This window comes from Emys orbicularis, chromosome 12, assembly GCF_028017835.1.
Source record: "Emys orbicularis isolate rEmyOrb1 chromosome 12, rEmyOrb1.hap1, whole genome shotgun sequence".
Classification (NCBI taxonomy): Eukaryota; Metazoa; Chordata; order Testudines; family Emydidae; genus Emys; species Emys orbicularis.
The window spans coordinates 34,843,448-34,862,490 of NC_088694.1; the positions used below are offsets into that span (position 1 = coordinate 34,843,448).

General features: G+C 45.7%; 3 protein-coding genes across 3 annotated transcripts in view; 2 read left to right on the forward strand and 1 right to left on the reverse strand.

Annotated features, from left to right (window-relative positions):
- The window catches only part of LOC135886051 (cytosolic phospholipase A2 gamma-like), a 979,292-nt gene that overhangs the window by 397,287 nt on the left and 562,962 nt on the right, over nucleotides 1–19,043 (reverse strand). Inside the window, 1 exon segment of the mRNA XM_065413941.1 lies at nucleotides 12,962–12,984. Coding sequence (XP_065270013.1) covers nucleotides 12,962–12,984 — 23 coding nt within the window.
- On the forward strand, nucleotides 2,450–3,400 carry LOC135885986 (olfactory receptor 6M1-like). The gene has a single exon (XM_065413879.1). The coding sequence runs from the start codon at nucleotides 2,450–2,452 to the stop codon at nucleotides 3,398–3,400; it is 951 nt and encodes a 316-aa protein (XP_065269951.1).
- On the forward strand, nucleotides 15,071–17,674 carry LOC135886869 (olfactory receptor 10A4-like). Its single transcript, XM_065414656.1, has 2 exons — nucleotides 15,071–15,074; nucleotides 16,737–17,674. The coding sequence occupies exons 1-2, from the start codon at nucleotides 15,071–15,073 to the stop codon at nucleotides 17,672–17,674; spliced, it is 942 nt and encodes a 313-aa protein (XP_065270728.1).

Sequence of the window (19,043 nt, forward strand, 5' to 3'; positions counted from 1 at the left end):
CCCAGTGCTTATCAGACTCAGATCTGCTAACTGAAGGGACAGTGCCAAGCTTCTGTGACTTTTCATTCTGGTCATCCTCCTGAGTCAAGGCACTGATGAGAGACAGATCATATTCTGGCTCTTGCATTGCCAAGCAATTTTCATTTACATGGCCAGCTTCTAACTTATAGACCCATGGAAGGCAGCAGGACTGCAAAGTTGCCTTTATTCCTTGACTTCCATTGACCTCATTCACACCAGGCTGAGTGAGAGGGGATTCAGCCCTGTTGGATGAGGAATTACACCACAGAGAAATATGAGCCCCAGTGTTATTAATTTTCTTTTATTTCACACCACAAACCTACATGATGCTTCATAAAATATAGAGCAAAACCCTTTCTAAGCCTTGTAGATCTTAAAAATCTAAGAAACATTGACATTTCACATTTCTCATTTAAGAGACTAGAAAAGCCACTCCTGTCAGATTCTGTACTAACACCACAATTTAGGTCACTGTTTTATTAAGTAGTGTAAAATAATGCCTAATACACATATATGTCATTCAATAAATGCCATCAATAGATCTGATTTTCCCATGACTTACACCATGCGTTAAGAATTGTTGCATGATGAATGCAAACTGGTTGTAAAATGGTACCAAATCCAATAGTAATCTCTGGCAACTACTTTATATTCTTTTTGTATAGGTGTAAAAATGTCTCTTCTCTTTGCTTCTCTTCTCACTTTATCTTGCTTCCCAACACTTATCTCAGCATCTTTGACATAAAATAGTTTGCCCATAGAAATGTGTCTAAGGTTCTGACTAGTCTCCATTTTGGGGGTATAAAAACCTGCTGAGGGTAGGGTTATTTTTCTCTTTGCTTGTTTTGTTTGTTTCAGGTCTTTTTATAGTTCTTTTGCTTTGGATGCATTTTTCGGTGGTTGTTTTTTACTGATTAATTTTTCAGGGTAGGTAGGTATAGGGGTAGGTATGGTATAGGGCAATGGTTTTCAAACTTTTTTTCTGATGACCCAGTTTAAGAAAATTGTTGATGCCCATGACCCAATGGAGCTGGGGATAAGGAGTTTGGGGTGTGGGAGGGGCTCAAGGCTGGGGCAGAGGGTTGCAATGTGGAAGTGAGGGCTGCAGGATGTGGTCAGGAATGAGGGGGCTCCAGATTTGGGGGGGAGGCTCAGGGCTGGGGCATTGGGTTGGGGTGCAGCAGGGAGTCAGTGCTCTGTGCTGGGGGTACAGGCTCTGGGGTGGGGCTGGGGATGAGGGGTTTGGGGTGCAGGAAGGGGCTCCGGGTTTGGGGGCAGGGGATAGATGCGCTCAGGGCTGGGGCAGGGGATTGGGGTGCAGGCTTACCTCAGGCGGCTCCCAGTCAGTGGCGCAGCGGGGGTGCAGAGGCAGGCTTCCTGCCTGTCCTGGAACCGCGGATTGCGCTGCACCCTGGAAGCGGCCAGCAGCAGGTCTGGCTCCTAAGTGGAGGTGTGCAAGCGGCTCCAAGCGGCTCTTGCCCACAGGGATCACCCCCCATCACCTGCTGCTGGCCAGTTCCTGGCCAATGGGAGTGCGAAGCCAGTGCTCAGGGCAGTGCAGCATGCAGAGGCCCATGGCCCCCCCACCTAGGAGCCGGCCGCTTCGGGGGCACAGTGCGGTGTCAGAACAGGTAGGGACTAGCCAGCCTTAGCCATGCAGCACTGCCGCCGGGACTTTTAACGGCCCAGTCGGTGATGCTGACCAGAGCCGCCGTGGCCCAGTGCCTTACATTCTGCAACCCAGTACTGGGTCGTGACCCACAGTTTGAAAACCACTGGTATAGGGCATGCTGTTGGCACAAAGCGTGAAGCAGGGAAGAGCAAACCCTGAAATATTATTAAAGATGATGGACAAATAAACTAAGATTGTCAAAGTACATAGCAGATTTATATGGCCAATTCCAATTAATTTTAGTCTGCTTTGAAAATATAAGCCTACATGTTCAGATCAGATCATCATATGCTTGGGAGAAAATAAAAATAAAAGTATGCCTTGTTCCACTTTTGTGGTTTAGTTATTTTGCATCATCATTAACTTCTGCTACTCTATTTTCATTGTTGTTGTCATCTTTTTGATAGATTCATAGATTTCAAAGCCAGATGGGACCATTATGGATCACCTAATCTGGCCTCCTGCATAACATAGGCCAAAGAACCTCACCCAGTGATTCACATATCAATCCCAATGATTCAATCTTGTTTTAGAGGCTCTTCTCCTTCTTTATGTTCTTGTTCGTCATCTTCATCTTCTTCCTCACCATTTTTTTCTCCATCCTCTCCTGCATCTTCTCCATTATTATTTACAGTTATCTGTTAATTAAACCTCATGTTTCCCACTGCAATTCTGAGTAAAGTTCTCAATAACACTTGAAAATATGTTGGTTTCATTATTTTATTGTTCTCTGTCTAGGTAAGGATCATAGCAGGTATGGAAGCAAGGAACGGGACACGTGTGACTGAATTCATCCTGATAGGTTTCCCTAGCCCCCGCGAGGTGGAGATTTTCCTTTTCATGCTATTCTTCATCATCCTGGTGGTGGCAATGATTGGGAACTCCATCATCATCACCTTAATATGCACTGACTACCGCCTGCAGTCACCCATGTATTTCTTCCTCTGCAACCTGTCCCTCATTGAAATACTCATGACTATGACTGTGGTCCCGAAAATGCTGGAGAACTTCCTATCGGAGAGGAAGACCATCTCCTTTTATGGGTGCCTGGCTCAATCCTACTTCTATTTCCTGCTGGGAATCTCGGAGTATGTCCTGTTGGCCATGATGTCCTATGATCGGTATGTGGCCATATGTTACCCACTGAGCTACAGCACCATCATGAATGGAAAGGTCTGCGTCTGGTTGGTGGTGGGGTCATGGATGGGGGGATTCTTCTCTGTCTTGGTCCCTACCGTGATCAAACTTGGATTGCCCTACTGTGGCCCCAACATCATCAACCATTTCTTCTGTGACAGCGCCCCCTTGTTGCACCTCGCCTGTGCTGACACCCGGCTGGTGGAATTCATTGACTTCATCATCTCGCTGCCTGTGTTGCTAGGCTCCCTGCTGCTGACAGTCATCTCCTATATGTATATTATCTGCACCATCATCCGGATCCCATCTGCCAAGGGCAGGCAGAAAGCTTTCTCCACCTGCGCCTCTCATTTCACTGTGGTCACCATCGGCTATGGCACCTCCATCTTCATCTATGTCAGGCCCTCGCAAGCCAGCTCCATGAACTTCAACAAGGTCGCCTCTCTGATGACCACCGCAGTGACCCCCATACTCAACCCACTCATATTCAGCCTCAGGAACCAGAAGGTCAAGGAGGCATTGAGAGACTCAATTGCCAAGTGCCTGGGGCTCATCAAACACACAATCTGAGCTGGGCTAAGAAGGAGAGAGTGCAGAAGTATTGAGGCTTGGTATTCCCTAGTACATCTGCTTCACAATGGGCATGATTGTTTGGGGTGCAGACAACCTCCCGGAATTGGCTGAGCACCCACAACTCCACTGCAGTCCTTGAGGATGCTCAGCATTTCCCGAGAAGCACCCGGCAGGGTCACAAAGGAAGGCCAATGTTTTCTTTTCAAAGCTGCCCATTGTGTCGTTTAGCTGCTCCTTGTGTTTGCAGTGCTGATGGCTGGGTTATAAACTGACAAGTGTCCCACAGCAGAAGATTTCCACTGGTCCACCAATATGGGACTTACAGCATCTCAGCTAGGAACGAAAACCGTGATGAAGATGTTGATCGTTTCCTGTGACCAGTGCAGAAGAAGTGGGTGTTTTAGGAGGGAGATATGAAAAAATATACCAGTATGAATAAAATAAAAGTTTTCTTTCTTTCTTTCTTTCTTTCTTTCTTTCTTTCTTTCTTTCTTTCTTTCTTTCTTTCTTTCTTTCTTTCTTTCTTTCTTTCTTTCTTTCTTTCTTTCTTTCTTTTTAAAATCACTCCTTTCATGTCAGTAATGCAGAAGAATCTGCCTTTAGAAGGGAAATATAAAAAAAAATATTCCAGTCAGAATATATAAAATAAAATGTTCTGCATTTAAAAAGGAAAATACAATGTATGCATCATTTATTTGCTCACAGTATATCCCTTGTGTGAATGTGACCCTCTCTATAATCAGCATTCTACAGATGTGTAAACTGAGGTGCAGAAAGGTGAATCGATTTGCTCCAAGTCGTACAGTGAGTCAGAAAGAGAACCCAGGTTTTGGTAACGTTGAAGTGAAACATTTCATTTCAATCGAACTCGACGAATTTTGCTTTGATTTCAGTCATTTTGACTAAAGGAAAGGATCCACAAAATGTCATGGGAGTTGTGGGAGAAGGGGGCCTCCCTTTTAGCCTTTCCGTGATGGGAAGTTTCTGAATTTGTGTTAAAACTTCAAAATGTATCCAAGATAAAATGTGTACATTGCTTGCTATATAACCAATAACTGTGTGTTAGTAAGAGGGGCTCCACCCATACTGGTGACCACAAGACCAGGGAAGTTAAGATAAACAAGAAAGTACAGTTAAGGAAAGTATAGTAGAGAAAAACAACTCTGGACTAAAAGTAATCAGTAAATGAAGTGGTCAACATCTATGGGTTAATAACAATTAACCAATGAAAAGACTAATATCACGCGTGTTTTTGATATGAATTGGAACCTGTGAAATGCTTTATGCAAATTGGAAGAAATTTCATGAATATGTAATATGGATATGTATAAATATGTTACCATGTAAGGGGGTAGTTGGAACATCATAGGAGAAATTGATCATGACCTGCCTATGCGGCAGGAGAAGGTAGCTAGTCCTAACCTTTTCCTGCATATCAGTCACAATCTACTGATAGATTATCACTGGCTGTTAACCACAAGAAATGCTTTTGGTTCAAAGAAAGGTTTGAACTAATACACCTCATCAGGTGATACAGACAACCCAACAGTTCTCCCCTCTGCCTGATATGGAGAAGATCTGTGAAGCTGGGTTGTCTGCACTACAAAGTAAAGCTTTTGATACGGTCTCCCACAGTATTCTTGCCAGCAAGTTAAAGAAGTATGGGCTGGATGAATGGACTATAAGGTGGATAGAAAGCTGGCTAGATCGTTGGGCTCAACCAGTAGTGATCATGTCTAGTTGGCAGCCGGTATCAAGCGGAGTGCCCCAAGGGTCGGTCCTGGGGCCGGTTTTGTTCAATATCTTTATTAATGATCTGGAGGATGGCGTGGATTGCACCCTCAGCAAGTTTGCAGATGACACTAAACTGGGAGGAGTGGTAGATACGCTGGAAGGTAGGGATAGGATATAGAGGGACCTAGACAAATTAGAGGATTGGGCCAAAAGAAATCTGATCAGGTTCAACAAGGACAAGTGCAGAGTCCTGCACTTAGTAAGGAAGAATCCCATGCACTGCTACAGACTAGGGACCGAGTGGCTAGGCAGCAGTTCTGCAGAAAAGGACCTAAGGGTTATGGTGGACGAGAAGCTGGATATGAGTCGACAGTGTGCCCTTGTTGCCAAGAAGGCTAACGGCATTTTGGGCTGTATAAGTAGGGGCATTGCCAGGAGATCAAGGGACGTGATCGTTCCCTTCTATTCGGCATTGGTGAGGCCTCATATGAAGTACTGTGTCCAGTTTTGGGCCCCACACTACAAGAAGGATGTGGAAAAATTGGAAAGAGTCCAGCGGAGGGCAACAAAAATTATTAGGGGGCTGGAGCACATGACTTATGAGGAGAGACTGAGGGAACTGGGATTATTTAGTCTGCAGAGGAGAAGAATGACGGGGGATTTGATAGCTGCTTTCAACTACCTGAAAGGGGGTTCCAAAGAGGATGGATCTAGATGGATCTAGACTGTTCTCAGTGGTAGCAGATGATAGAACAAGGAGTAATGGTCTCAAGTTGCAGTGGGGGAGGTTTAGGTTGGATATTAGGAAACACTATTTCACTAGGAGGGCGGTGAAACACTGGAATGGGTTACCTAGGGAGGTGGTGGAATCGCCTTCCTTAGAGGTTTTTAAGGTCAGGGTTGACAAAGCCCTGGCTGGGATGATCTAGTTGAGGATTAGGTCCTGCTTTGAGCAGGGGGTTGGACTAGATGACCTCCTGAGGTCCCTTCCAACCCTGATATTCTATGATTCTATGACAGGGAACAAGAGATGTGGCTGAAACAAAAAACATGTTTAATAACGTACATATCAGATGCTGTAACTGCTCTTTCTTCTTTTCTTTGTCTTTAATAAAAGGTTTAAAGGATTTTTAATGGTGTGTTTGCCGTAGGAACTAAGCAGGCTGAGGCATGTGCATACGAAACCCTGAACCTTGTTTAACACTGTTTGATGTTGGACAGTGATTGGGTCCATGTATTCCATCGAAATTAAAACAACACTACTATTTTAGACACCTAAATTGAAAATTTAGGCACCACTGAGGTCCTCAAAGCTCCCACTTAGCTGTTACCGAGCCCTATAAGTGCCTTAATTCACTCTATGCCGAAAGTTTTGCTGCAAAAGTCCCTTGAGTGCCTATGTTTCTACCATGATACATGTACACCGCAGCCTCACTCAAGGTGTTTGGTTGCCTGTCTCAAATCTAAGCCCCAGCCGGATCCTCAAACCATGCAAACATAGACATGACTGCACTTCTTTCTCCTGTGGAACCTGATCTGGTAGATGGGCTCTGAACACGCCTAAATCCACAGAAGACAGTGTAGAGTGCTGTGAGGATTTCCCTCAGATCTAAGCTGGGAAGGAATAGATTTTTATCGATAAATATCGCTAACTGGCGATTTCACCAAACACAAAATACGACCAAAAAAAAAATGTTTCCATTGATAATCAAAATTGACTGACAGGCAAAGTAAGCAAAATGCTACCTGAGCACTGATTAGAGTTTGATTTAAGGATATTGACCTTGTATATTTTGACATGTGATGTTGCCAATTTGCGTTGTAGCCATTGTTCACTACCTGTTGAGCCCGATGATCTAGCCAGCTTTCTCTCCACCTTATAGTCCATTCATCCAGCCCATACTTCTTTAACTTGCTGGCAAAAATACTGTGGGAGACGGTATCAAAAGATTTGCTAAAGTCAAGGAATAACACATCCACTGCTTTCCTCTCATCCACAGAGCCAATTATCTCATCATAGAAGGCAATTAGGTTAGTCAGGCATGACTTACCCTTGGTGAATCCATGCTGATTGCTTCTGATCACTTTCCTCTCCTCAAAGTGCTTCAAAATTGATTCCTTGAGGACCTGCTCCATGATTTTTCCAGGGACTGAGGTGAGGCTGACTGGCCTGTAGTTCCCCAGATCCTCCTTCTTCCTTTTTTAAAAGATGGGCACTACATTAGACTTTTTCCAGTCATCCGGTACCTCCCCCGATTGCCATGAGCAGGGCCGCCCGGGGGGGGGGCAAGTGGAGCAATTTGCCCTGGGCCCCGCAGGGGCCCCCATAGTTTTCAGGGGCTCCCATGAGAGTTTTCGGCAGGTCTTCGGCGGCAGGTCCTTCAGTGCCACTGAACACACCCAGAGCGAGTGAAGGACCTGCTGCCGAAGACCTGGAGCTTCTTCCGCTCTGGGTCTTCAGCGGCAATTCGGCAGCAAGGACTTCTTCCGCTCCTGGTCTTTGGCAGCAGTTCGGTGGCCGGTCCTTCACTCGCTCCGGGGCCTATCGCCGAAGTCCCCTGAAGATCCGGAGCGGAAGGACCCCCGCCGCCAAAGACCCCAGGTCCCCTGAATCCTCTGGGCAGCCCTGGCCATGCGTTTTCAAAGATAATGGTCAATGGCTCTGCAATCACATCCGCCAACTACTTTAGCACCCTCAGATGCAGCGCATCTGGCCCCATGGACCCTCACTCAGGCTTTGTGAATCCCAGTGATTTTCTAGGTGCCTAAAAGTTAGTTTCTCTGTGAGTCCAGCCCCCAATTCCTATTTACTGTCAAGTTCAAGCCTGCGTTGCTACTGATATTTTCAATTAATCACCACTAGAACATAGGGTAAAACAAATGAAAAGACAAAACAAATGTAGAGACAAACTTTATTAACAGCTAACACCTGGGATGGGTTATATATATGTAGACCATATATGCACATATATGCAGAAATAGAAAAGGACAATAGAACTTTCCCCAAGATTTTTACATTTGGACATGTATTGATTCACTCAGCTCTAAGTGAGGGCTCTGGAAACTGGCTGTCTCAGGAGAGAGGAGGACTATAACCATGGTTCTTTATTTTCAAGTGGGAGATTTTCAAAGGTCTTCAAATTTCCTCAGGACTATAATCATGGTTCTTCAGTCTCTTAAAAATTCCAGCCTGGAATTCCTGGCCTCTATTAGTTGAGCGAAATCAGGTCTCCTTTAGCTACCAGCAGGTCCCTTATTCTCTTCTAGCCCACAGAGGGGGACGTAATACAATTATGAACATATGACACAGTCCTGGCAGTTATGAAAAAGGCTAATATCATTCTGGGGTGTATTAACAGGAGTGTTGTACATAATACACGGGAGGGAATTTTCTTGCTGTACTCAGCACTGGCGAGGCCTCAGCTGGAGTCCTGTGTCCTGTTCTGGGTGCCACACCTAAGGGGGAGGAGCACAGCAAAAATAAGCAAAGGTTTAGAAAGCCTGACCTGTGAGGAAAAGATAAAACAACTAGGCATGTTTAGTGTTGAGAAAAGAAAACTGAGGGGAGACCTGAGAACAGTTTGCAAATATGCTAAGGGCTGTTCTAAAGAGGACAGAGATCCATGGTTCTCCATGTCCACTGAAGGCAGGACAAAAAACAATGGGCTGGATCTGCAGCAAGGGAGATTTAGGTTGATATTAGTGAAAACGTTCGAACTCTCAGGGAAGTTAAGCTCCCAGATCCTGGTGTGCTGACACAGGAAGGGCTAATCCTGCTTCTCCATGGGGCCACCTGGGCCCCGGCAGGCTCCCGGACGGTCTGCCTGGCACCAGCCATAAGAAGTAGGGGTTAGCTTCACAAAGGGAGGAGGACTAGATCAGGGGGGAGGGATAGCTCAGTGGTTTGAGCATTGGCCTGCTAAACCCAGCGTTGAGTTCAATCCTTGAATGGGCCTTTTAGGGATCTGGGGCAAAAAAATAGTTGGTGATTGGTCCTGCTTTGAGCAGGGGGTTGGACTAGATGACCTCCTGAGGTCCTTTCCAACCCTGATATTTTATGCAAAACAAAACTAGTCCTTCAAAAAGGGAAGAAATGAGATGACTTTCCAGTCATCTTAAGCAAATTTTCCTGCTTTTAAATAAACGTACAAGTCTACCTATCTGGTTGCATCACAAGGTTTGAATTACTAAATGGAAATATTTCACTTTAAAACTCTACTCCTAGGGAATGTGTGCTGTTATTGGGGGGCACCTTGGTCTCATTTGTAAACTACTTCCAGCATTGGAAAACCAGAAACTTTGCCATGTGGGACCTAGGCATGGGGATGCTGAGAATCACCTCAACTAACTTCTAGGTGCCTAGAAAATCACTGGGATTCCCCAGAGGAGCCTGATCCGGCAGGCAAGCTCAGAGCATGCTTACAGGATCAGGCCTCACAGGTGAGTAAGGTAGAGGAACCCCTATATTACCCTGTCACTCTGGGGCTCAGGCAGCTGGATTCCTGGCGAGGGGCTGCAGTGCACATGCCCAGAGGCAGAAACATAGGGCTGAGGGAACTTTCACTGCAAAAATTCAGATGCTGAGTGAGTTTAGGATCCTACAGATTTCAAGGGTAGCTGAGTGGGGGCTTTATGAATCCCAGTGGGGCCTGCTTATGGGATTTAGGCACCTCTCGTGGCAGTGAGGTGCCTAAATCCTTTTGTGATGCTAGCCCTTGGTGCCTAATTCCCTTAGGCCCCTTTGACCATAACAGACTTGGGTTCTCTCCGGGCCAGATTCTCTCCTGATGTAAATTATTTCAATGAAATGATGTCAGTTTACATCAACGAGGATCTACCTATCTACCTTCCCAACTTTCTCACCAAGATATTTTACACCAGCTTCTTTTCTGTCCCGTCACCCAATCTGGCTACTGTCCATGTAAGAGCCTTCTTCCCTACCAGCCTTCACCCCATCCCAGTCAGTGTTCCCCCATCCCACTCCCCAATTCCTTCCTCCTCCTCACCCCCACTCCTTCCTCTGTAACCCCCACCTTACAGAACTGTGACTCTGGATTCATACACCCTCCATCTGTTCATCCAGCAGTGGCCTACTCCCCCCGCTCTCCAATCTCTCCTTTTCTCCAGTTCCTGTCCTCTGATACTCTTTTCCCATATCTCATTGTCTAGTTAACTCTGTGTACAGGGGGAGTTCCAGAACGGGGCCTTTAGTTTCCATTGCTACAATGATCCCACCTGAAAACACGTGTTCCCTCCATAGGACTCTGGACTACAAATAGGAACAAAGAGTGAGCCAGTCGTACAGAATAGAAGGCTGCATTCTGCAAGTCACAGACTCTGCAGAGGATTTGGGGTCTTCGTGAACAAGGCACTCAACATGAGCACCCAACATGGTGGCATGGCTAAAATGGTCAAAGAGATGCTTGGATGTAGAACAAGGGGAGAAGAGAACAGGAGTATTGAGCTGATAGCACTTCTATACAAAACAGCGGTGAGAGCAGGACTGGACTATTGCATCCAGTTTTCGTGTCCACTTTAAAAAAGGATCTAGAAAAGAACTGGAGAGAGTGCAGAGCTGAGTCACCGAAATGATTTGAGGGCTGGAAAAGAAGAAAGTAAGAGAATTAAAGAGCTCAATCTCTTTCACTTTCTAAAACGAAGATCCAGAAGTTACTTGATCGAAGTGCATGTGTACCTTCATGGGGAGAGGCTACTGAGTATTTAAGGGTTGTTTAATCCATCAGAGAAAGGAGTAACAAGAACCAATGGCTGGAAGTTGAAGCCAAACAAATTCAAATTAGAAATAAGGCCCACATTTCTCTGTGGGGGTGGTTAACGGCTGGAACAAACTCCCAAGGGAAGTGGTGGATCTCCATTTCCTGAAGTCTTCAGCTCCAGAATGGATGTGTTCAGTGAAACCCAAATGAATGGGCTCAATATAGGAGTAACTTGGGGAAATTTTGTGCCCTGTGATATGCAAGGGGTCAGACTAGTCTCTTCTGGCCTTAAAATCTATGAATGCTGTTATTCATCAGTGAATTGCATAACCCATGTTTAACGCTGTAAAGCATTTTGCCCTATAATACACCAATCAGAGAACTGCTCTGCCAGACCATTTCCTATGGAATCCCATGGGCCTGGTTGAGAGGTCTCAGCCAGACAAGACTGAACCCAGCTATGTATGAAAAATACTTTACTAAATAAAGTTCATTTTGTTGTCAGATATTTGTAACTAACCTATCATGATGCAAATTGCCTCCCATTAATTGTATTGGTCCCTTCACTCTGGAACCTTCTGCCTACTCCATTGTCCCTCTCTGCCAGTGACAGAAAGAGATGCCATTGTACTGAACAGCCATGCAGATGTCAAGCTAGTAACATGATTAAAGATTACCCCTAGGAGGAAATGTTACAGAATCAATGTCTAACAGTGGTTCATAGCTGGTGAATGTCAGAGATTTCATTGAGGCTACCACAGATTTTCACTAGCTAGGAAGCTGGCCCATTGACTCTAATGATGTGACACCAATTTACCCTAGCTGGGGTTCTGGCCCCATTGACTCCAATGGAGCTGCAGCTGATGGGGATCTGGTTTTATTGAATCTGATTTACACTAGTTAAGAATCTGGTTCATTAACGTTAATGGAGTTTTGCTGTTTTACACCAGCTTTGGATCTGGTTCACTGTTTATTTTCTTGTCTCTACACAGTCTTCAGACAAAGAATCTGTGATTCTTTAGGGAGCTAGTCCCAAAGGTTACTCAAGAGCATAGATATACTCAGCGTTCTGTCAACACGGTAGTCCTTCGAAAAGAGAAGAGGGAGGCTTCCTTGTTCCTATTTGAAGGTAGGTTAAGCATTTCTAGCTTCCACACACAGCAGGTTCACTGGAATTTGCTTTGCTGACCTGTTTCTCCTTTCCTTGCATCTCATGTGCTCATTGACATCTGTGCAAAGTGGGTGGAAAACACCAAGGGAGAATTGTACCCTCATTTCAGCCACTGGAAGCATTTTATGTTCACTTTGCAAAGATGTACATGACAATGCAGGGCAGAAAGTAATGAAGAATCACTGGCCATATTCTTCTTTTAATTGCACTGAAGTAATCCTGCAGTAGCTCCATGAAAGTCAGTGCATCAGATCCGATGTAAATCAACATAGCTTTATTTATGTCAATGGAGTTATGTTGACTTAAACTAGATGATAAACTAGATTTGGGTTTAAATCTCTTAAACCCAAAAGATTTACTCCAGATTTAGGAGGCCATATCTACAGAATGGGGGACTGTATCCTGGAAAGCAGGACCTCCAAAAAGTATTCAGGGTCATAGTGGACAAGCCACTCAGCATGAGCTCCCAGTGCGATGTGGCAAAAAGGGCTAATACATACTTTGGAAGTACAAGCCAGGGAGTAGGAGCAGGAAGGTGATTTTACCTCTGTGTATGGCATTGGAAAGACCGATTCTGGAATACTGCTCTCTGAATACTGAATCCAGTTCTCATGTCCACATTTTTAAAAGGCTGCTGAAAAATTGGAGAGGGACAGAAAGGAGCCACAAAAATGTGTGAGGGCTGGAGAACATGCCTGACTGACAATGAGAGACTTAAAGTGCTTGATCTAATTAGCTTATCAAAAAGATGGTTGAGCAGTGAGTTGATATGGTGTGTGCTTTTATGGGGGGGGGGGGGATACAGGGTACTAAAGCCTCATTAATCTAGCAAGGAAAGGTACAAGAACCAATGGCTGTAAACCAAAGGTAGACAAATTACAATTAGAAATTAGGTACAATTTTGAGAGAGGTTTCTTAACCACTGGAACAATCTACCTAGGGAAGAGGTAGATTCTCCACTTCTTGATTTCTTCAGGTTCCTTTATGGAAGACATGCTGTAGTCAAACCCAAGTTATTAGACTCAATACAGTGATAACTGGGTGATATTTAATGGCCTATGGTTTAATGGAAATCAGACCAGTACCCTTCTGACATTAAACTCTTTGAATCCATGAGTTTACACTGAGATCAGATTCTGGCCTTAAATGTCTTAAGAAACAGGATTTACTCTGGAATTACTCTAGTGTCACTAAGAGTAGAATGCTGCCCAGAATAAGAGTCAGACCTTGGGACCAGATCCTCAACTGGTGTAAAAATAACCTAGGGCCCCTAACTTCACTATACCAATTTACAGAAGCTGAACATCTGACCCAACCAGCTGAGGATCTGACCCATTAAGTCTAACTTCCATTTTTACTCATCTCTTTCATAGCAGAGAAATATTTATACGCAGTGGGCCAGATTTTCAAAGGTCTAAAGATGCAGATAGGTGCCCTGTGAGATTGTCAAAAACACCTAAACAGATTAGGCACCTAACTCCCATTGAAATCAAATGAGAGTTACGCATTTTATCTGCTTGGGATTTTTAAAAATCCCACTAGGGATCTATCTGTATCTTTAGGGGCCAAGCTACCTTTGGAAATCTGGCTGTATCGACATATGTTACACAGAAGTGAAATATATAGTACCTAGAAAATTGCTCTGAACTCCAGTTAAGAAAGAGAAATAACATAAAGGAACCAATACAGGTGGAATTACAGGCCTGAGCTATTGGGAAAGATCCTTAACTGGTGTAAATTGCAGTAGTTCCATTGACCTCAGTGCAATAACACCGAGTTACACCAGCTAATGGCCCAAGATGGGAAGATTTTGAAAGATACAAATGAATTAGTTGCCCAACTCTCCTTGAACATTGACGGGAGTTGGAGGACTAACTTCCCATGGTACCTTTGGAAATTTCCCTCCGCTCGAATCACGGTAGTGCTTTGAATCTCCCACCAAGAGGAGGGCTCTGTCCTAGGCATTGCACTGATCCAGGATAAAAGACAGTCCCTCTGTCAATCATTTTCATTGAATCATAGAAATATAGGCTTGCAAGAGAGAGGTAATCAAGTCCAGCCTCTCACATTGAGGCAGGACCAAGTAAATCTAGATCATCCCTGATTGGTGTTTGTCTAGCCTGCTTCCCCCAGTGACAGGGATTACACAACCTCCCTTGGAAGCCTTAGGTTTTATGATCTACTGCCTGAACCACATGGGGTGGGGGCAAAAGACCTCTCTGGCTTCAAGATTAGGCTAGATAAGTTTATGGAGGGAATGGTTTGATGGGATAACGTGATTTTAGCCAATTAGGCAATAACGTGCCACCGCTGGTAAAATGAGGGTCCGGCTGGAGAATCTTGCCTGTATGCTCGGGGTTCTACTGATCGCCATATTTGGGGTCTGGAAGGAATTTTCCTCCAGGGTAGATTGGCAGAGGCCCTGGAGGTTTTTCGCCTTCCTCTGCAGCATGGGGCAGGGGTCGCAAGCTGGAGGATTCTCTGCGACTTGAAGTCTTTAAATCACGATCTGGAGACTTCAACAGCTGAGTTAAGGGAAAGTGGGTGGGTCAGCTGTTGTGGCCTGCATCATGCAGGAGGTCAGACTAGATGACCATAATGGTCCCTTCTGACCTTAAAGTCTATGAGTCTATGAGCTCAAAGCATGGGCCCCTAATGCTCAAGCTAAGGCTGGGAAATTCAGTGGGATTTGGTGGTTTCACTCTCTTAGGCTACTTTGAAAAACCACAGCCTGTAGTGTTAAGATAGGAGCAGCAGCAGACTCATAAAGCTTTTATGTGAACTAGCCACTAGAGAAGGATGAAGAGAATATACACTCTCCTACCATGGGTTACAGCAGCATCCACATAACCCAACTACACCCTGTACCTGCGGTAGGATGTACTGATTTTATAAGTGTAAAGGTGCACGACTCACGGCTGCGGCACTTCCTGCTGGTCATCTCAGGGAATTAGCTCTTTTCCAGCCACTTGTAGCTGGCCCCCGTGTCCCTCCCGGACCCCTTTACCCAGGGGCTGCCCCCTGGCAATACCCCCACCAGTGCCCATGGGTCTCCCCTCTCTGGGAACCCCCCAACCCTCTAATCCCCACCTTGCCTCAGTCGTGAGCTACTGCCGGTCACCATCTAGCCCCCGCTCACTGGGGCAGACTGCAGTGTAAAAACCACTCATCATAGGCAAGGGGGGTCTGGACCAGCTGCCTTCCTCTACCACCCAGTACCTCTGTGGGCCTAGGACCAGGCCCTGCATCCTGGGGAGTTGCCAGCTTGGAGCTCCCCTGCTCCTCTGGCCTTTCCCCAGCCCAGCTTCACTCCCAGTACCCTTTCTGCAGGCAGCTAGGCCCTGCTCTCTCCCAGCCTGGAGAGAGACTCCTCAGCCTCTGGCTCACAGCCTTTTCATACAGACCAGCTGTGGCCTGACTGGGGTGTGGCCCAGCTGCAGCCGCTTCCCCAATCAGCCCAGCTTTTAGAGCTGCAGCCCTCTGCAGGGCTGCTTTTACCACTGCAGCCCTCTTTCAGGGCTGATTTCCAGCTCCTTCAGGGCAGGAGCGGGTGACCACCCCGCTACAATAAGTAAGGAAATATAATTAGCAACTACCTCTCTCTCAATTACAAGATCAAACAACCTACTTTGCACATTGTATATAACCAATAAATACACAGGCATCATCCATCTTAGAATCATAGAATATCAGGGTTGGAAGGGACCTCAGGAGGTTATCTAGTCCAACCCCCTGCTCAAAGCAGGACCAATTCCCAACTAAATCATCCCAGCCAGGGCTTTGTCAAGCCGGGCCTTAAAAACCTCCAAGGAAGGAGATTCCACCACCTCCCTAGGTAAAGTATTCCAGTGCTTCACCACCCTCCTAGTGAAATAGTGTTTCCTAATATCCAACCTAGACTTCCCCCACTGCAACTTGAGACCATTGCTCCTTGTTCTGTCATCTGCCACCACTGAGAACAGCCGAGCTCCATCCTCTTTGGAACCCCCCCTCAGGTAGTTGAAAGCAGCTATCAAATCCCCCCTCATTCTTCTCTTCTGGAGACTAAACAATCCCAGTTCCCTCAGCCTCTCCTCATCAGTCATGTGCTCCAGACTCCTAATCATTTTTGTTGCCCTCCACTGGACTCTTTCCAATATTTCCACATCCTTCTTGTAGTGTGGGACCCAAAACTGGACACAGTACTCCAGATGAGGCCTCACCAATGTCGCATAAAGGGGAACAATCATGTCCCTCGATCTGCTGGCAATGCCCCTACTTATACAGCCCAAAATGCCATTAGCCTTCTAGATATCTTAGATACAGTACACACAGAAGGAATGTGAAAAAGCAACTAATTGGTATGAATGGTCCAGGGACTGGGATATTCTAGTCTGGACCTTGCTGTAGAATACATATTGAGTGCAGTGGTCACATGGCACGGGCTATGGTCACATGGCACGGGCTACTGAAATTGCACAGAATCAATCAATGATGAGTTATTTTCTTCTGCATCTGTCATTTGTTCATGATAAATATTTTACAGCCATAGAAACTAAACAAAAAAGATGAGCAGGAGAAACCGATTCAGTGTCCAACTTTCATCTGATTTTTGGTGCTTATTGTTCACTTTCATGCATTTTCCACAGGTTCTTCTTCTACTTCGTCTAAATCTGTTGCTACTTCTTTCTTCCTCTTGTCCATAATTTCCCGACAGATGCCGTATAAAAAGAAAAACTGAATGAAAGCCAAACCGTTCTCACTGAACTCATATTTGTGGCTTTCTTGCACCTCCAGGAGCTGCAGGTTCTTCTGTTTCTGGTATTTCTATTGATCTACCTCCTCACCATCATTGGGAACATAGTCATTATTCTACTAATAAAACTCAGTCCCTCCCTCCACACCCCCATGTATTTCTTCCTGGTGAACTTGTCCTTCTTGGAAATGTGTTACACAACCAGCGTGGCCCAACAAATGTTGGTGCACCTCCTTGTAGAGCACAAAAGCATCTCCATCATGGGTTGTGCATCCCAGATGTATGTTTTCACCATCCTGGGCCACACAGAATGCTGCCTCCTGGCGACCATGGCTTATGTTGGCATATGCCATCCCTTGCAATACACGCTGATCATGAGCAGCAAGGTCTGTATCTGCCTGGATGCTGCCTCTTGGGTCACTGGTTTCCTGGTGGAAGCAGCACAAACCACTTGGATCTTCACTTTTCCCTTTTGTGGCCCTCAACAAATTCACCACTTCTTTTGCGACATCCTGCCCGTGGCGAAGCTGGCCTGTGCAGACACCTCCATGAATGAGATGGCGCTGTTTGGGGTGTCCATGCTGTTTATCATGGGGCCGTTCCTGCTGATTCTGGTCTCCTACGTCTGTATCATCTCCACCATCCTAATGATGCCCTCAGCTGAGAGCCATCACAAAGCCTTCTCCACCTGCTCTACACATCTGATGGTGGTGACATTATTTTTTGGAACAGCCCTTTTCACCTACTTGCAATCCAGGTCCAGCTATTCTCCAGACACCAATAAGATGATTTCCCTGAGGTACACAGTCGTGACACCTATGTTAAACCCTGTAATATATACCCTGAGGAACAAAGAAGTAAAGGGAGCCTTGAAGAAGACATTAGCAAGAAACTTCTGTCCCTGGCCGAGGTGAAATCAAACCTTGACGTTCCTCACTGCTAAGAGGAAATATTAATTAATAAATAGTTCAGTTATTGCCATGAGTAGCAAACACAAACAGGCTTGGAAGAATTCAGACTGAGGCTGTGTCTACAAGACAGAGACTATGTTGGCAGAGCTACATTAGTGTAGCTATGCTAGTATAAACCCACGTCATAGAAGCAGTTGACACCAATGTAAGGGGTTTTTCCATCAGTGTGGGAACACCACTAGTTACATTGACAGAAACAGTCTTCCATCAGCGTAACTACCTGAGTTAGGGCAGCATAGCATGTCAGTCACGGGTGTTTTTTTTTCACATCCCGATTGATGTAGTTATGACAACCTAATTGTTAAGTTCAGACCAGGCCTTTGGGTAGTGGTGTGTGTGTGTTGGATATAGATGGATACGGGAGTTGGATGTGTGGGGTTTATCTGCTTGGGCATATGGCAGAACTGTGTAGGTGTTGGGGGGGAGAGGGGGGGGTTGTTCTTATGCTTGGCACTGGCATGTACGGTGGGCATTTGTGTGATTTCAATGGGAGTTAGGTGGCTAAGCAGTGAAGGCATTTTGAAAATCCCACAGACACCTGTATGTATCTTTGGGCACTGAAATGCCTGGAAGTTGAAGGTAGACAAATTCCTACATTTTTAATGGGGAGAGTAATTAAACATTGGGACAATTTGCCAAGTGTTCTGGTGGATTCTCCATCACGGATAGTTTTTAAATGAAGACTGGAATTATTTGGGAGAAGTGCTCTGGCTTCGGTTGTACAGAAGGTCAGACTAGATGATCACATTGCCCCCTTCTGGCCTTGGCATCTATGAATCCATACATCTGAAAATCTGGCCCGACGTGATTTGCCCACGCAGGAAGAAAGTGGACAGGTGTGGGGGCAGAATCCCAGCCTCTTGCCTTGCAGCTCTTCCCAATGGACCATCCACCTGCCTCTGCCCCAGCATAATTAAAAGCTGCACAAGTAGGCTAGAATCCCCCTGCTTTCCTGTGGCACTGATGGTTGGGGCTGGGGAACCCATGTCACAGCTGAAATCCTTGTTCATGTCACCTCATGTTACGTGAGGGTCTCAGATCTGGTGGGCGCAGTGAACCCAGGACCTCTGGGTTCTGAACCCCTCCAGGCTGAGCTAAAATCCCAAAGGCTGTTAGCTCAGGCTATGGCAGACTCATCCGCCTCTGAGGTAAAGTAGGAGCTGGGGAAAAATGCACACATCATATTGCAATTAGGTAATGCAACAGCAGATATGTCCCTCAGCTCTCAGATTCCCAGTGCATTCCCTGGATGTGTCCTTCACTCACTATAAATGTCCTAATTTGGAACAGACAGGCTTCAGGCATGCGGAGA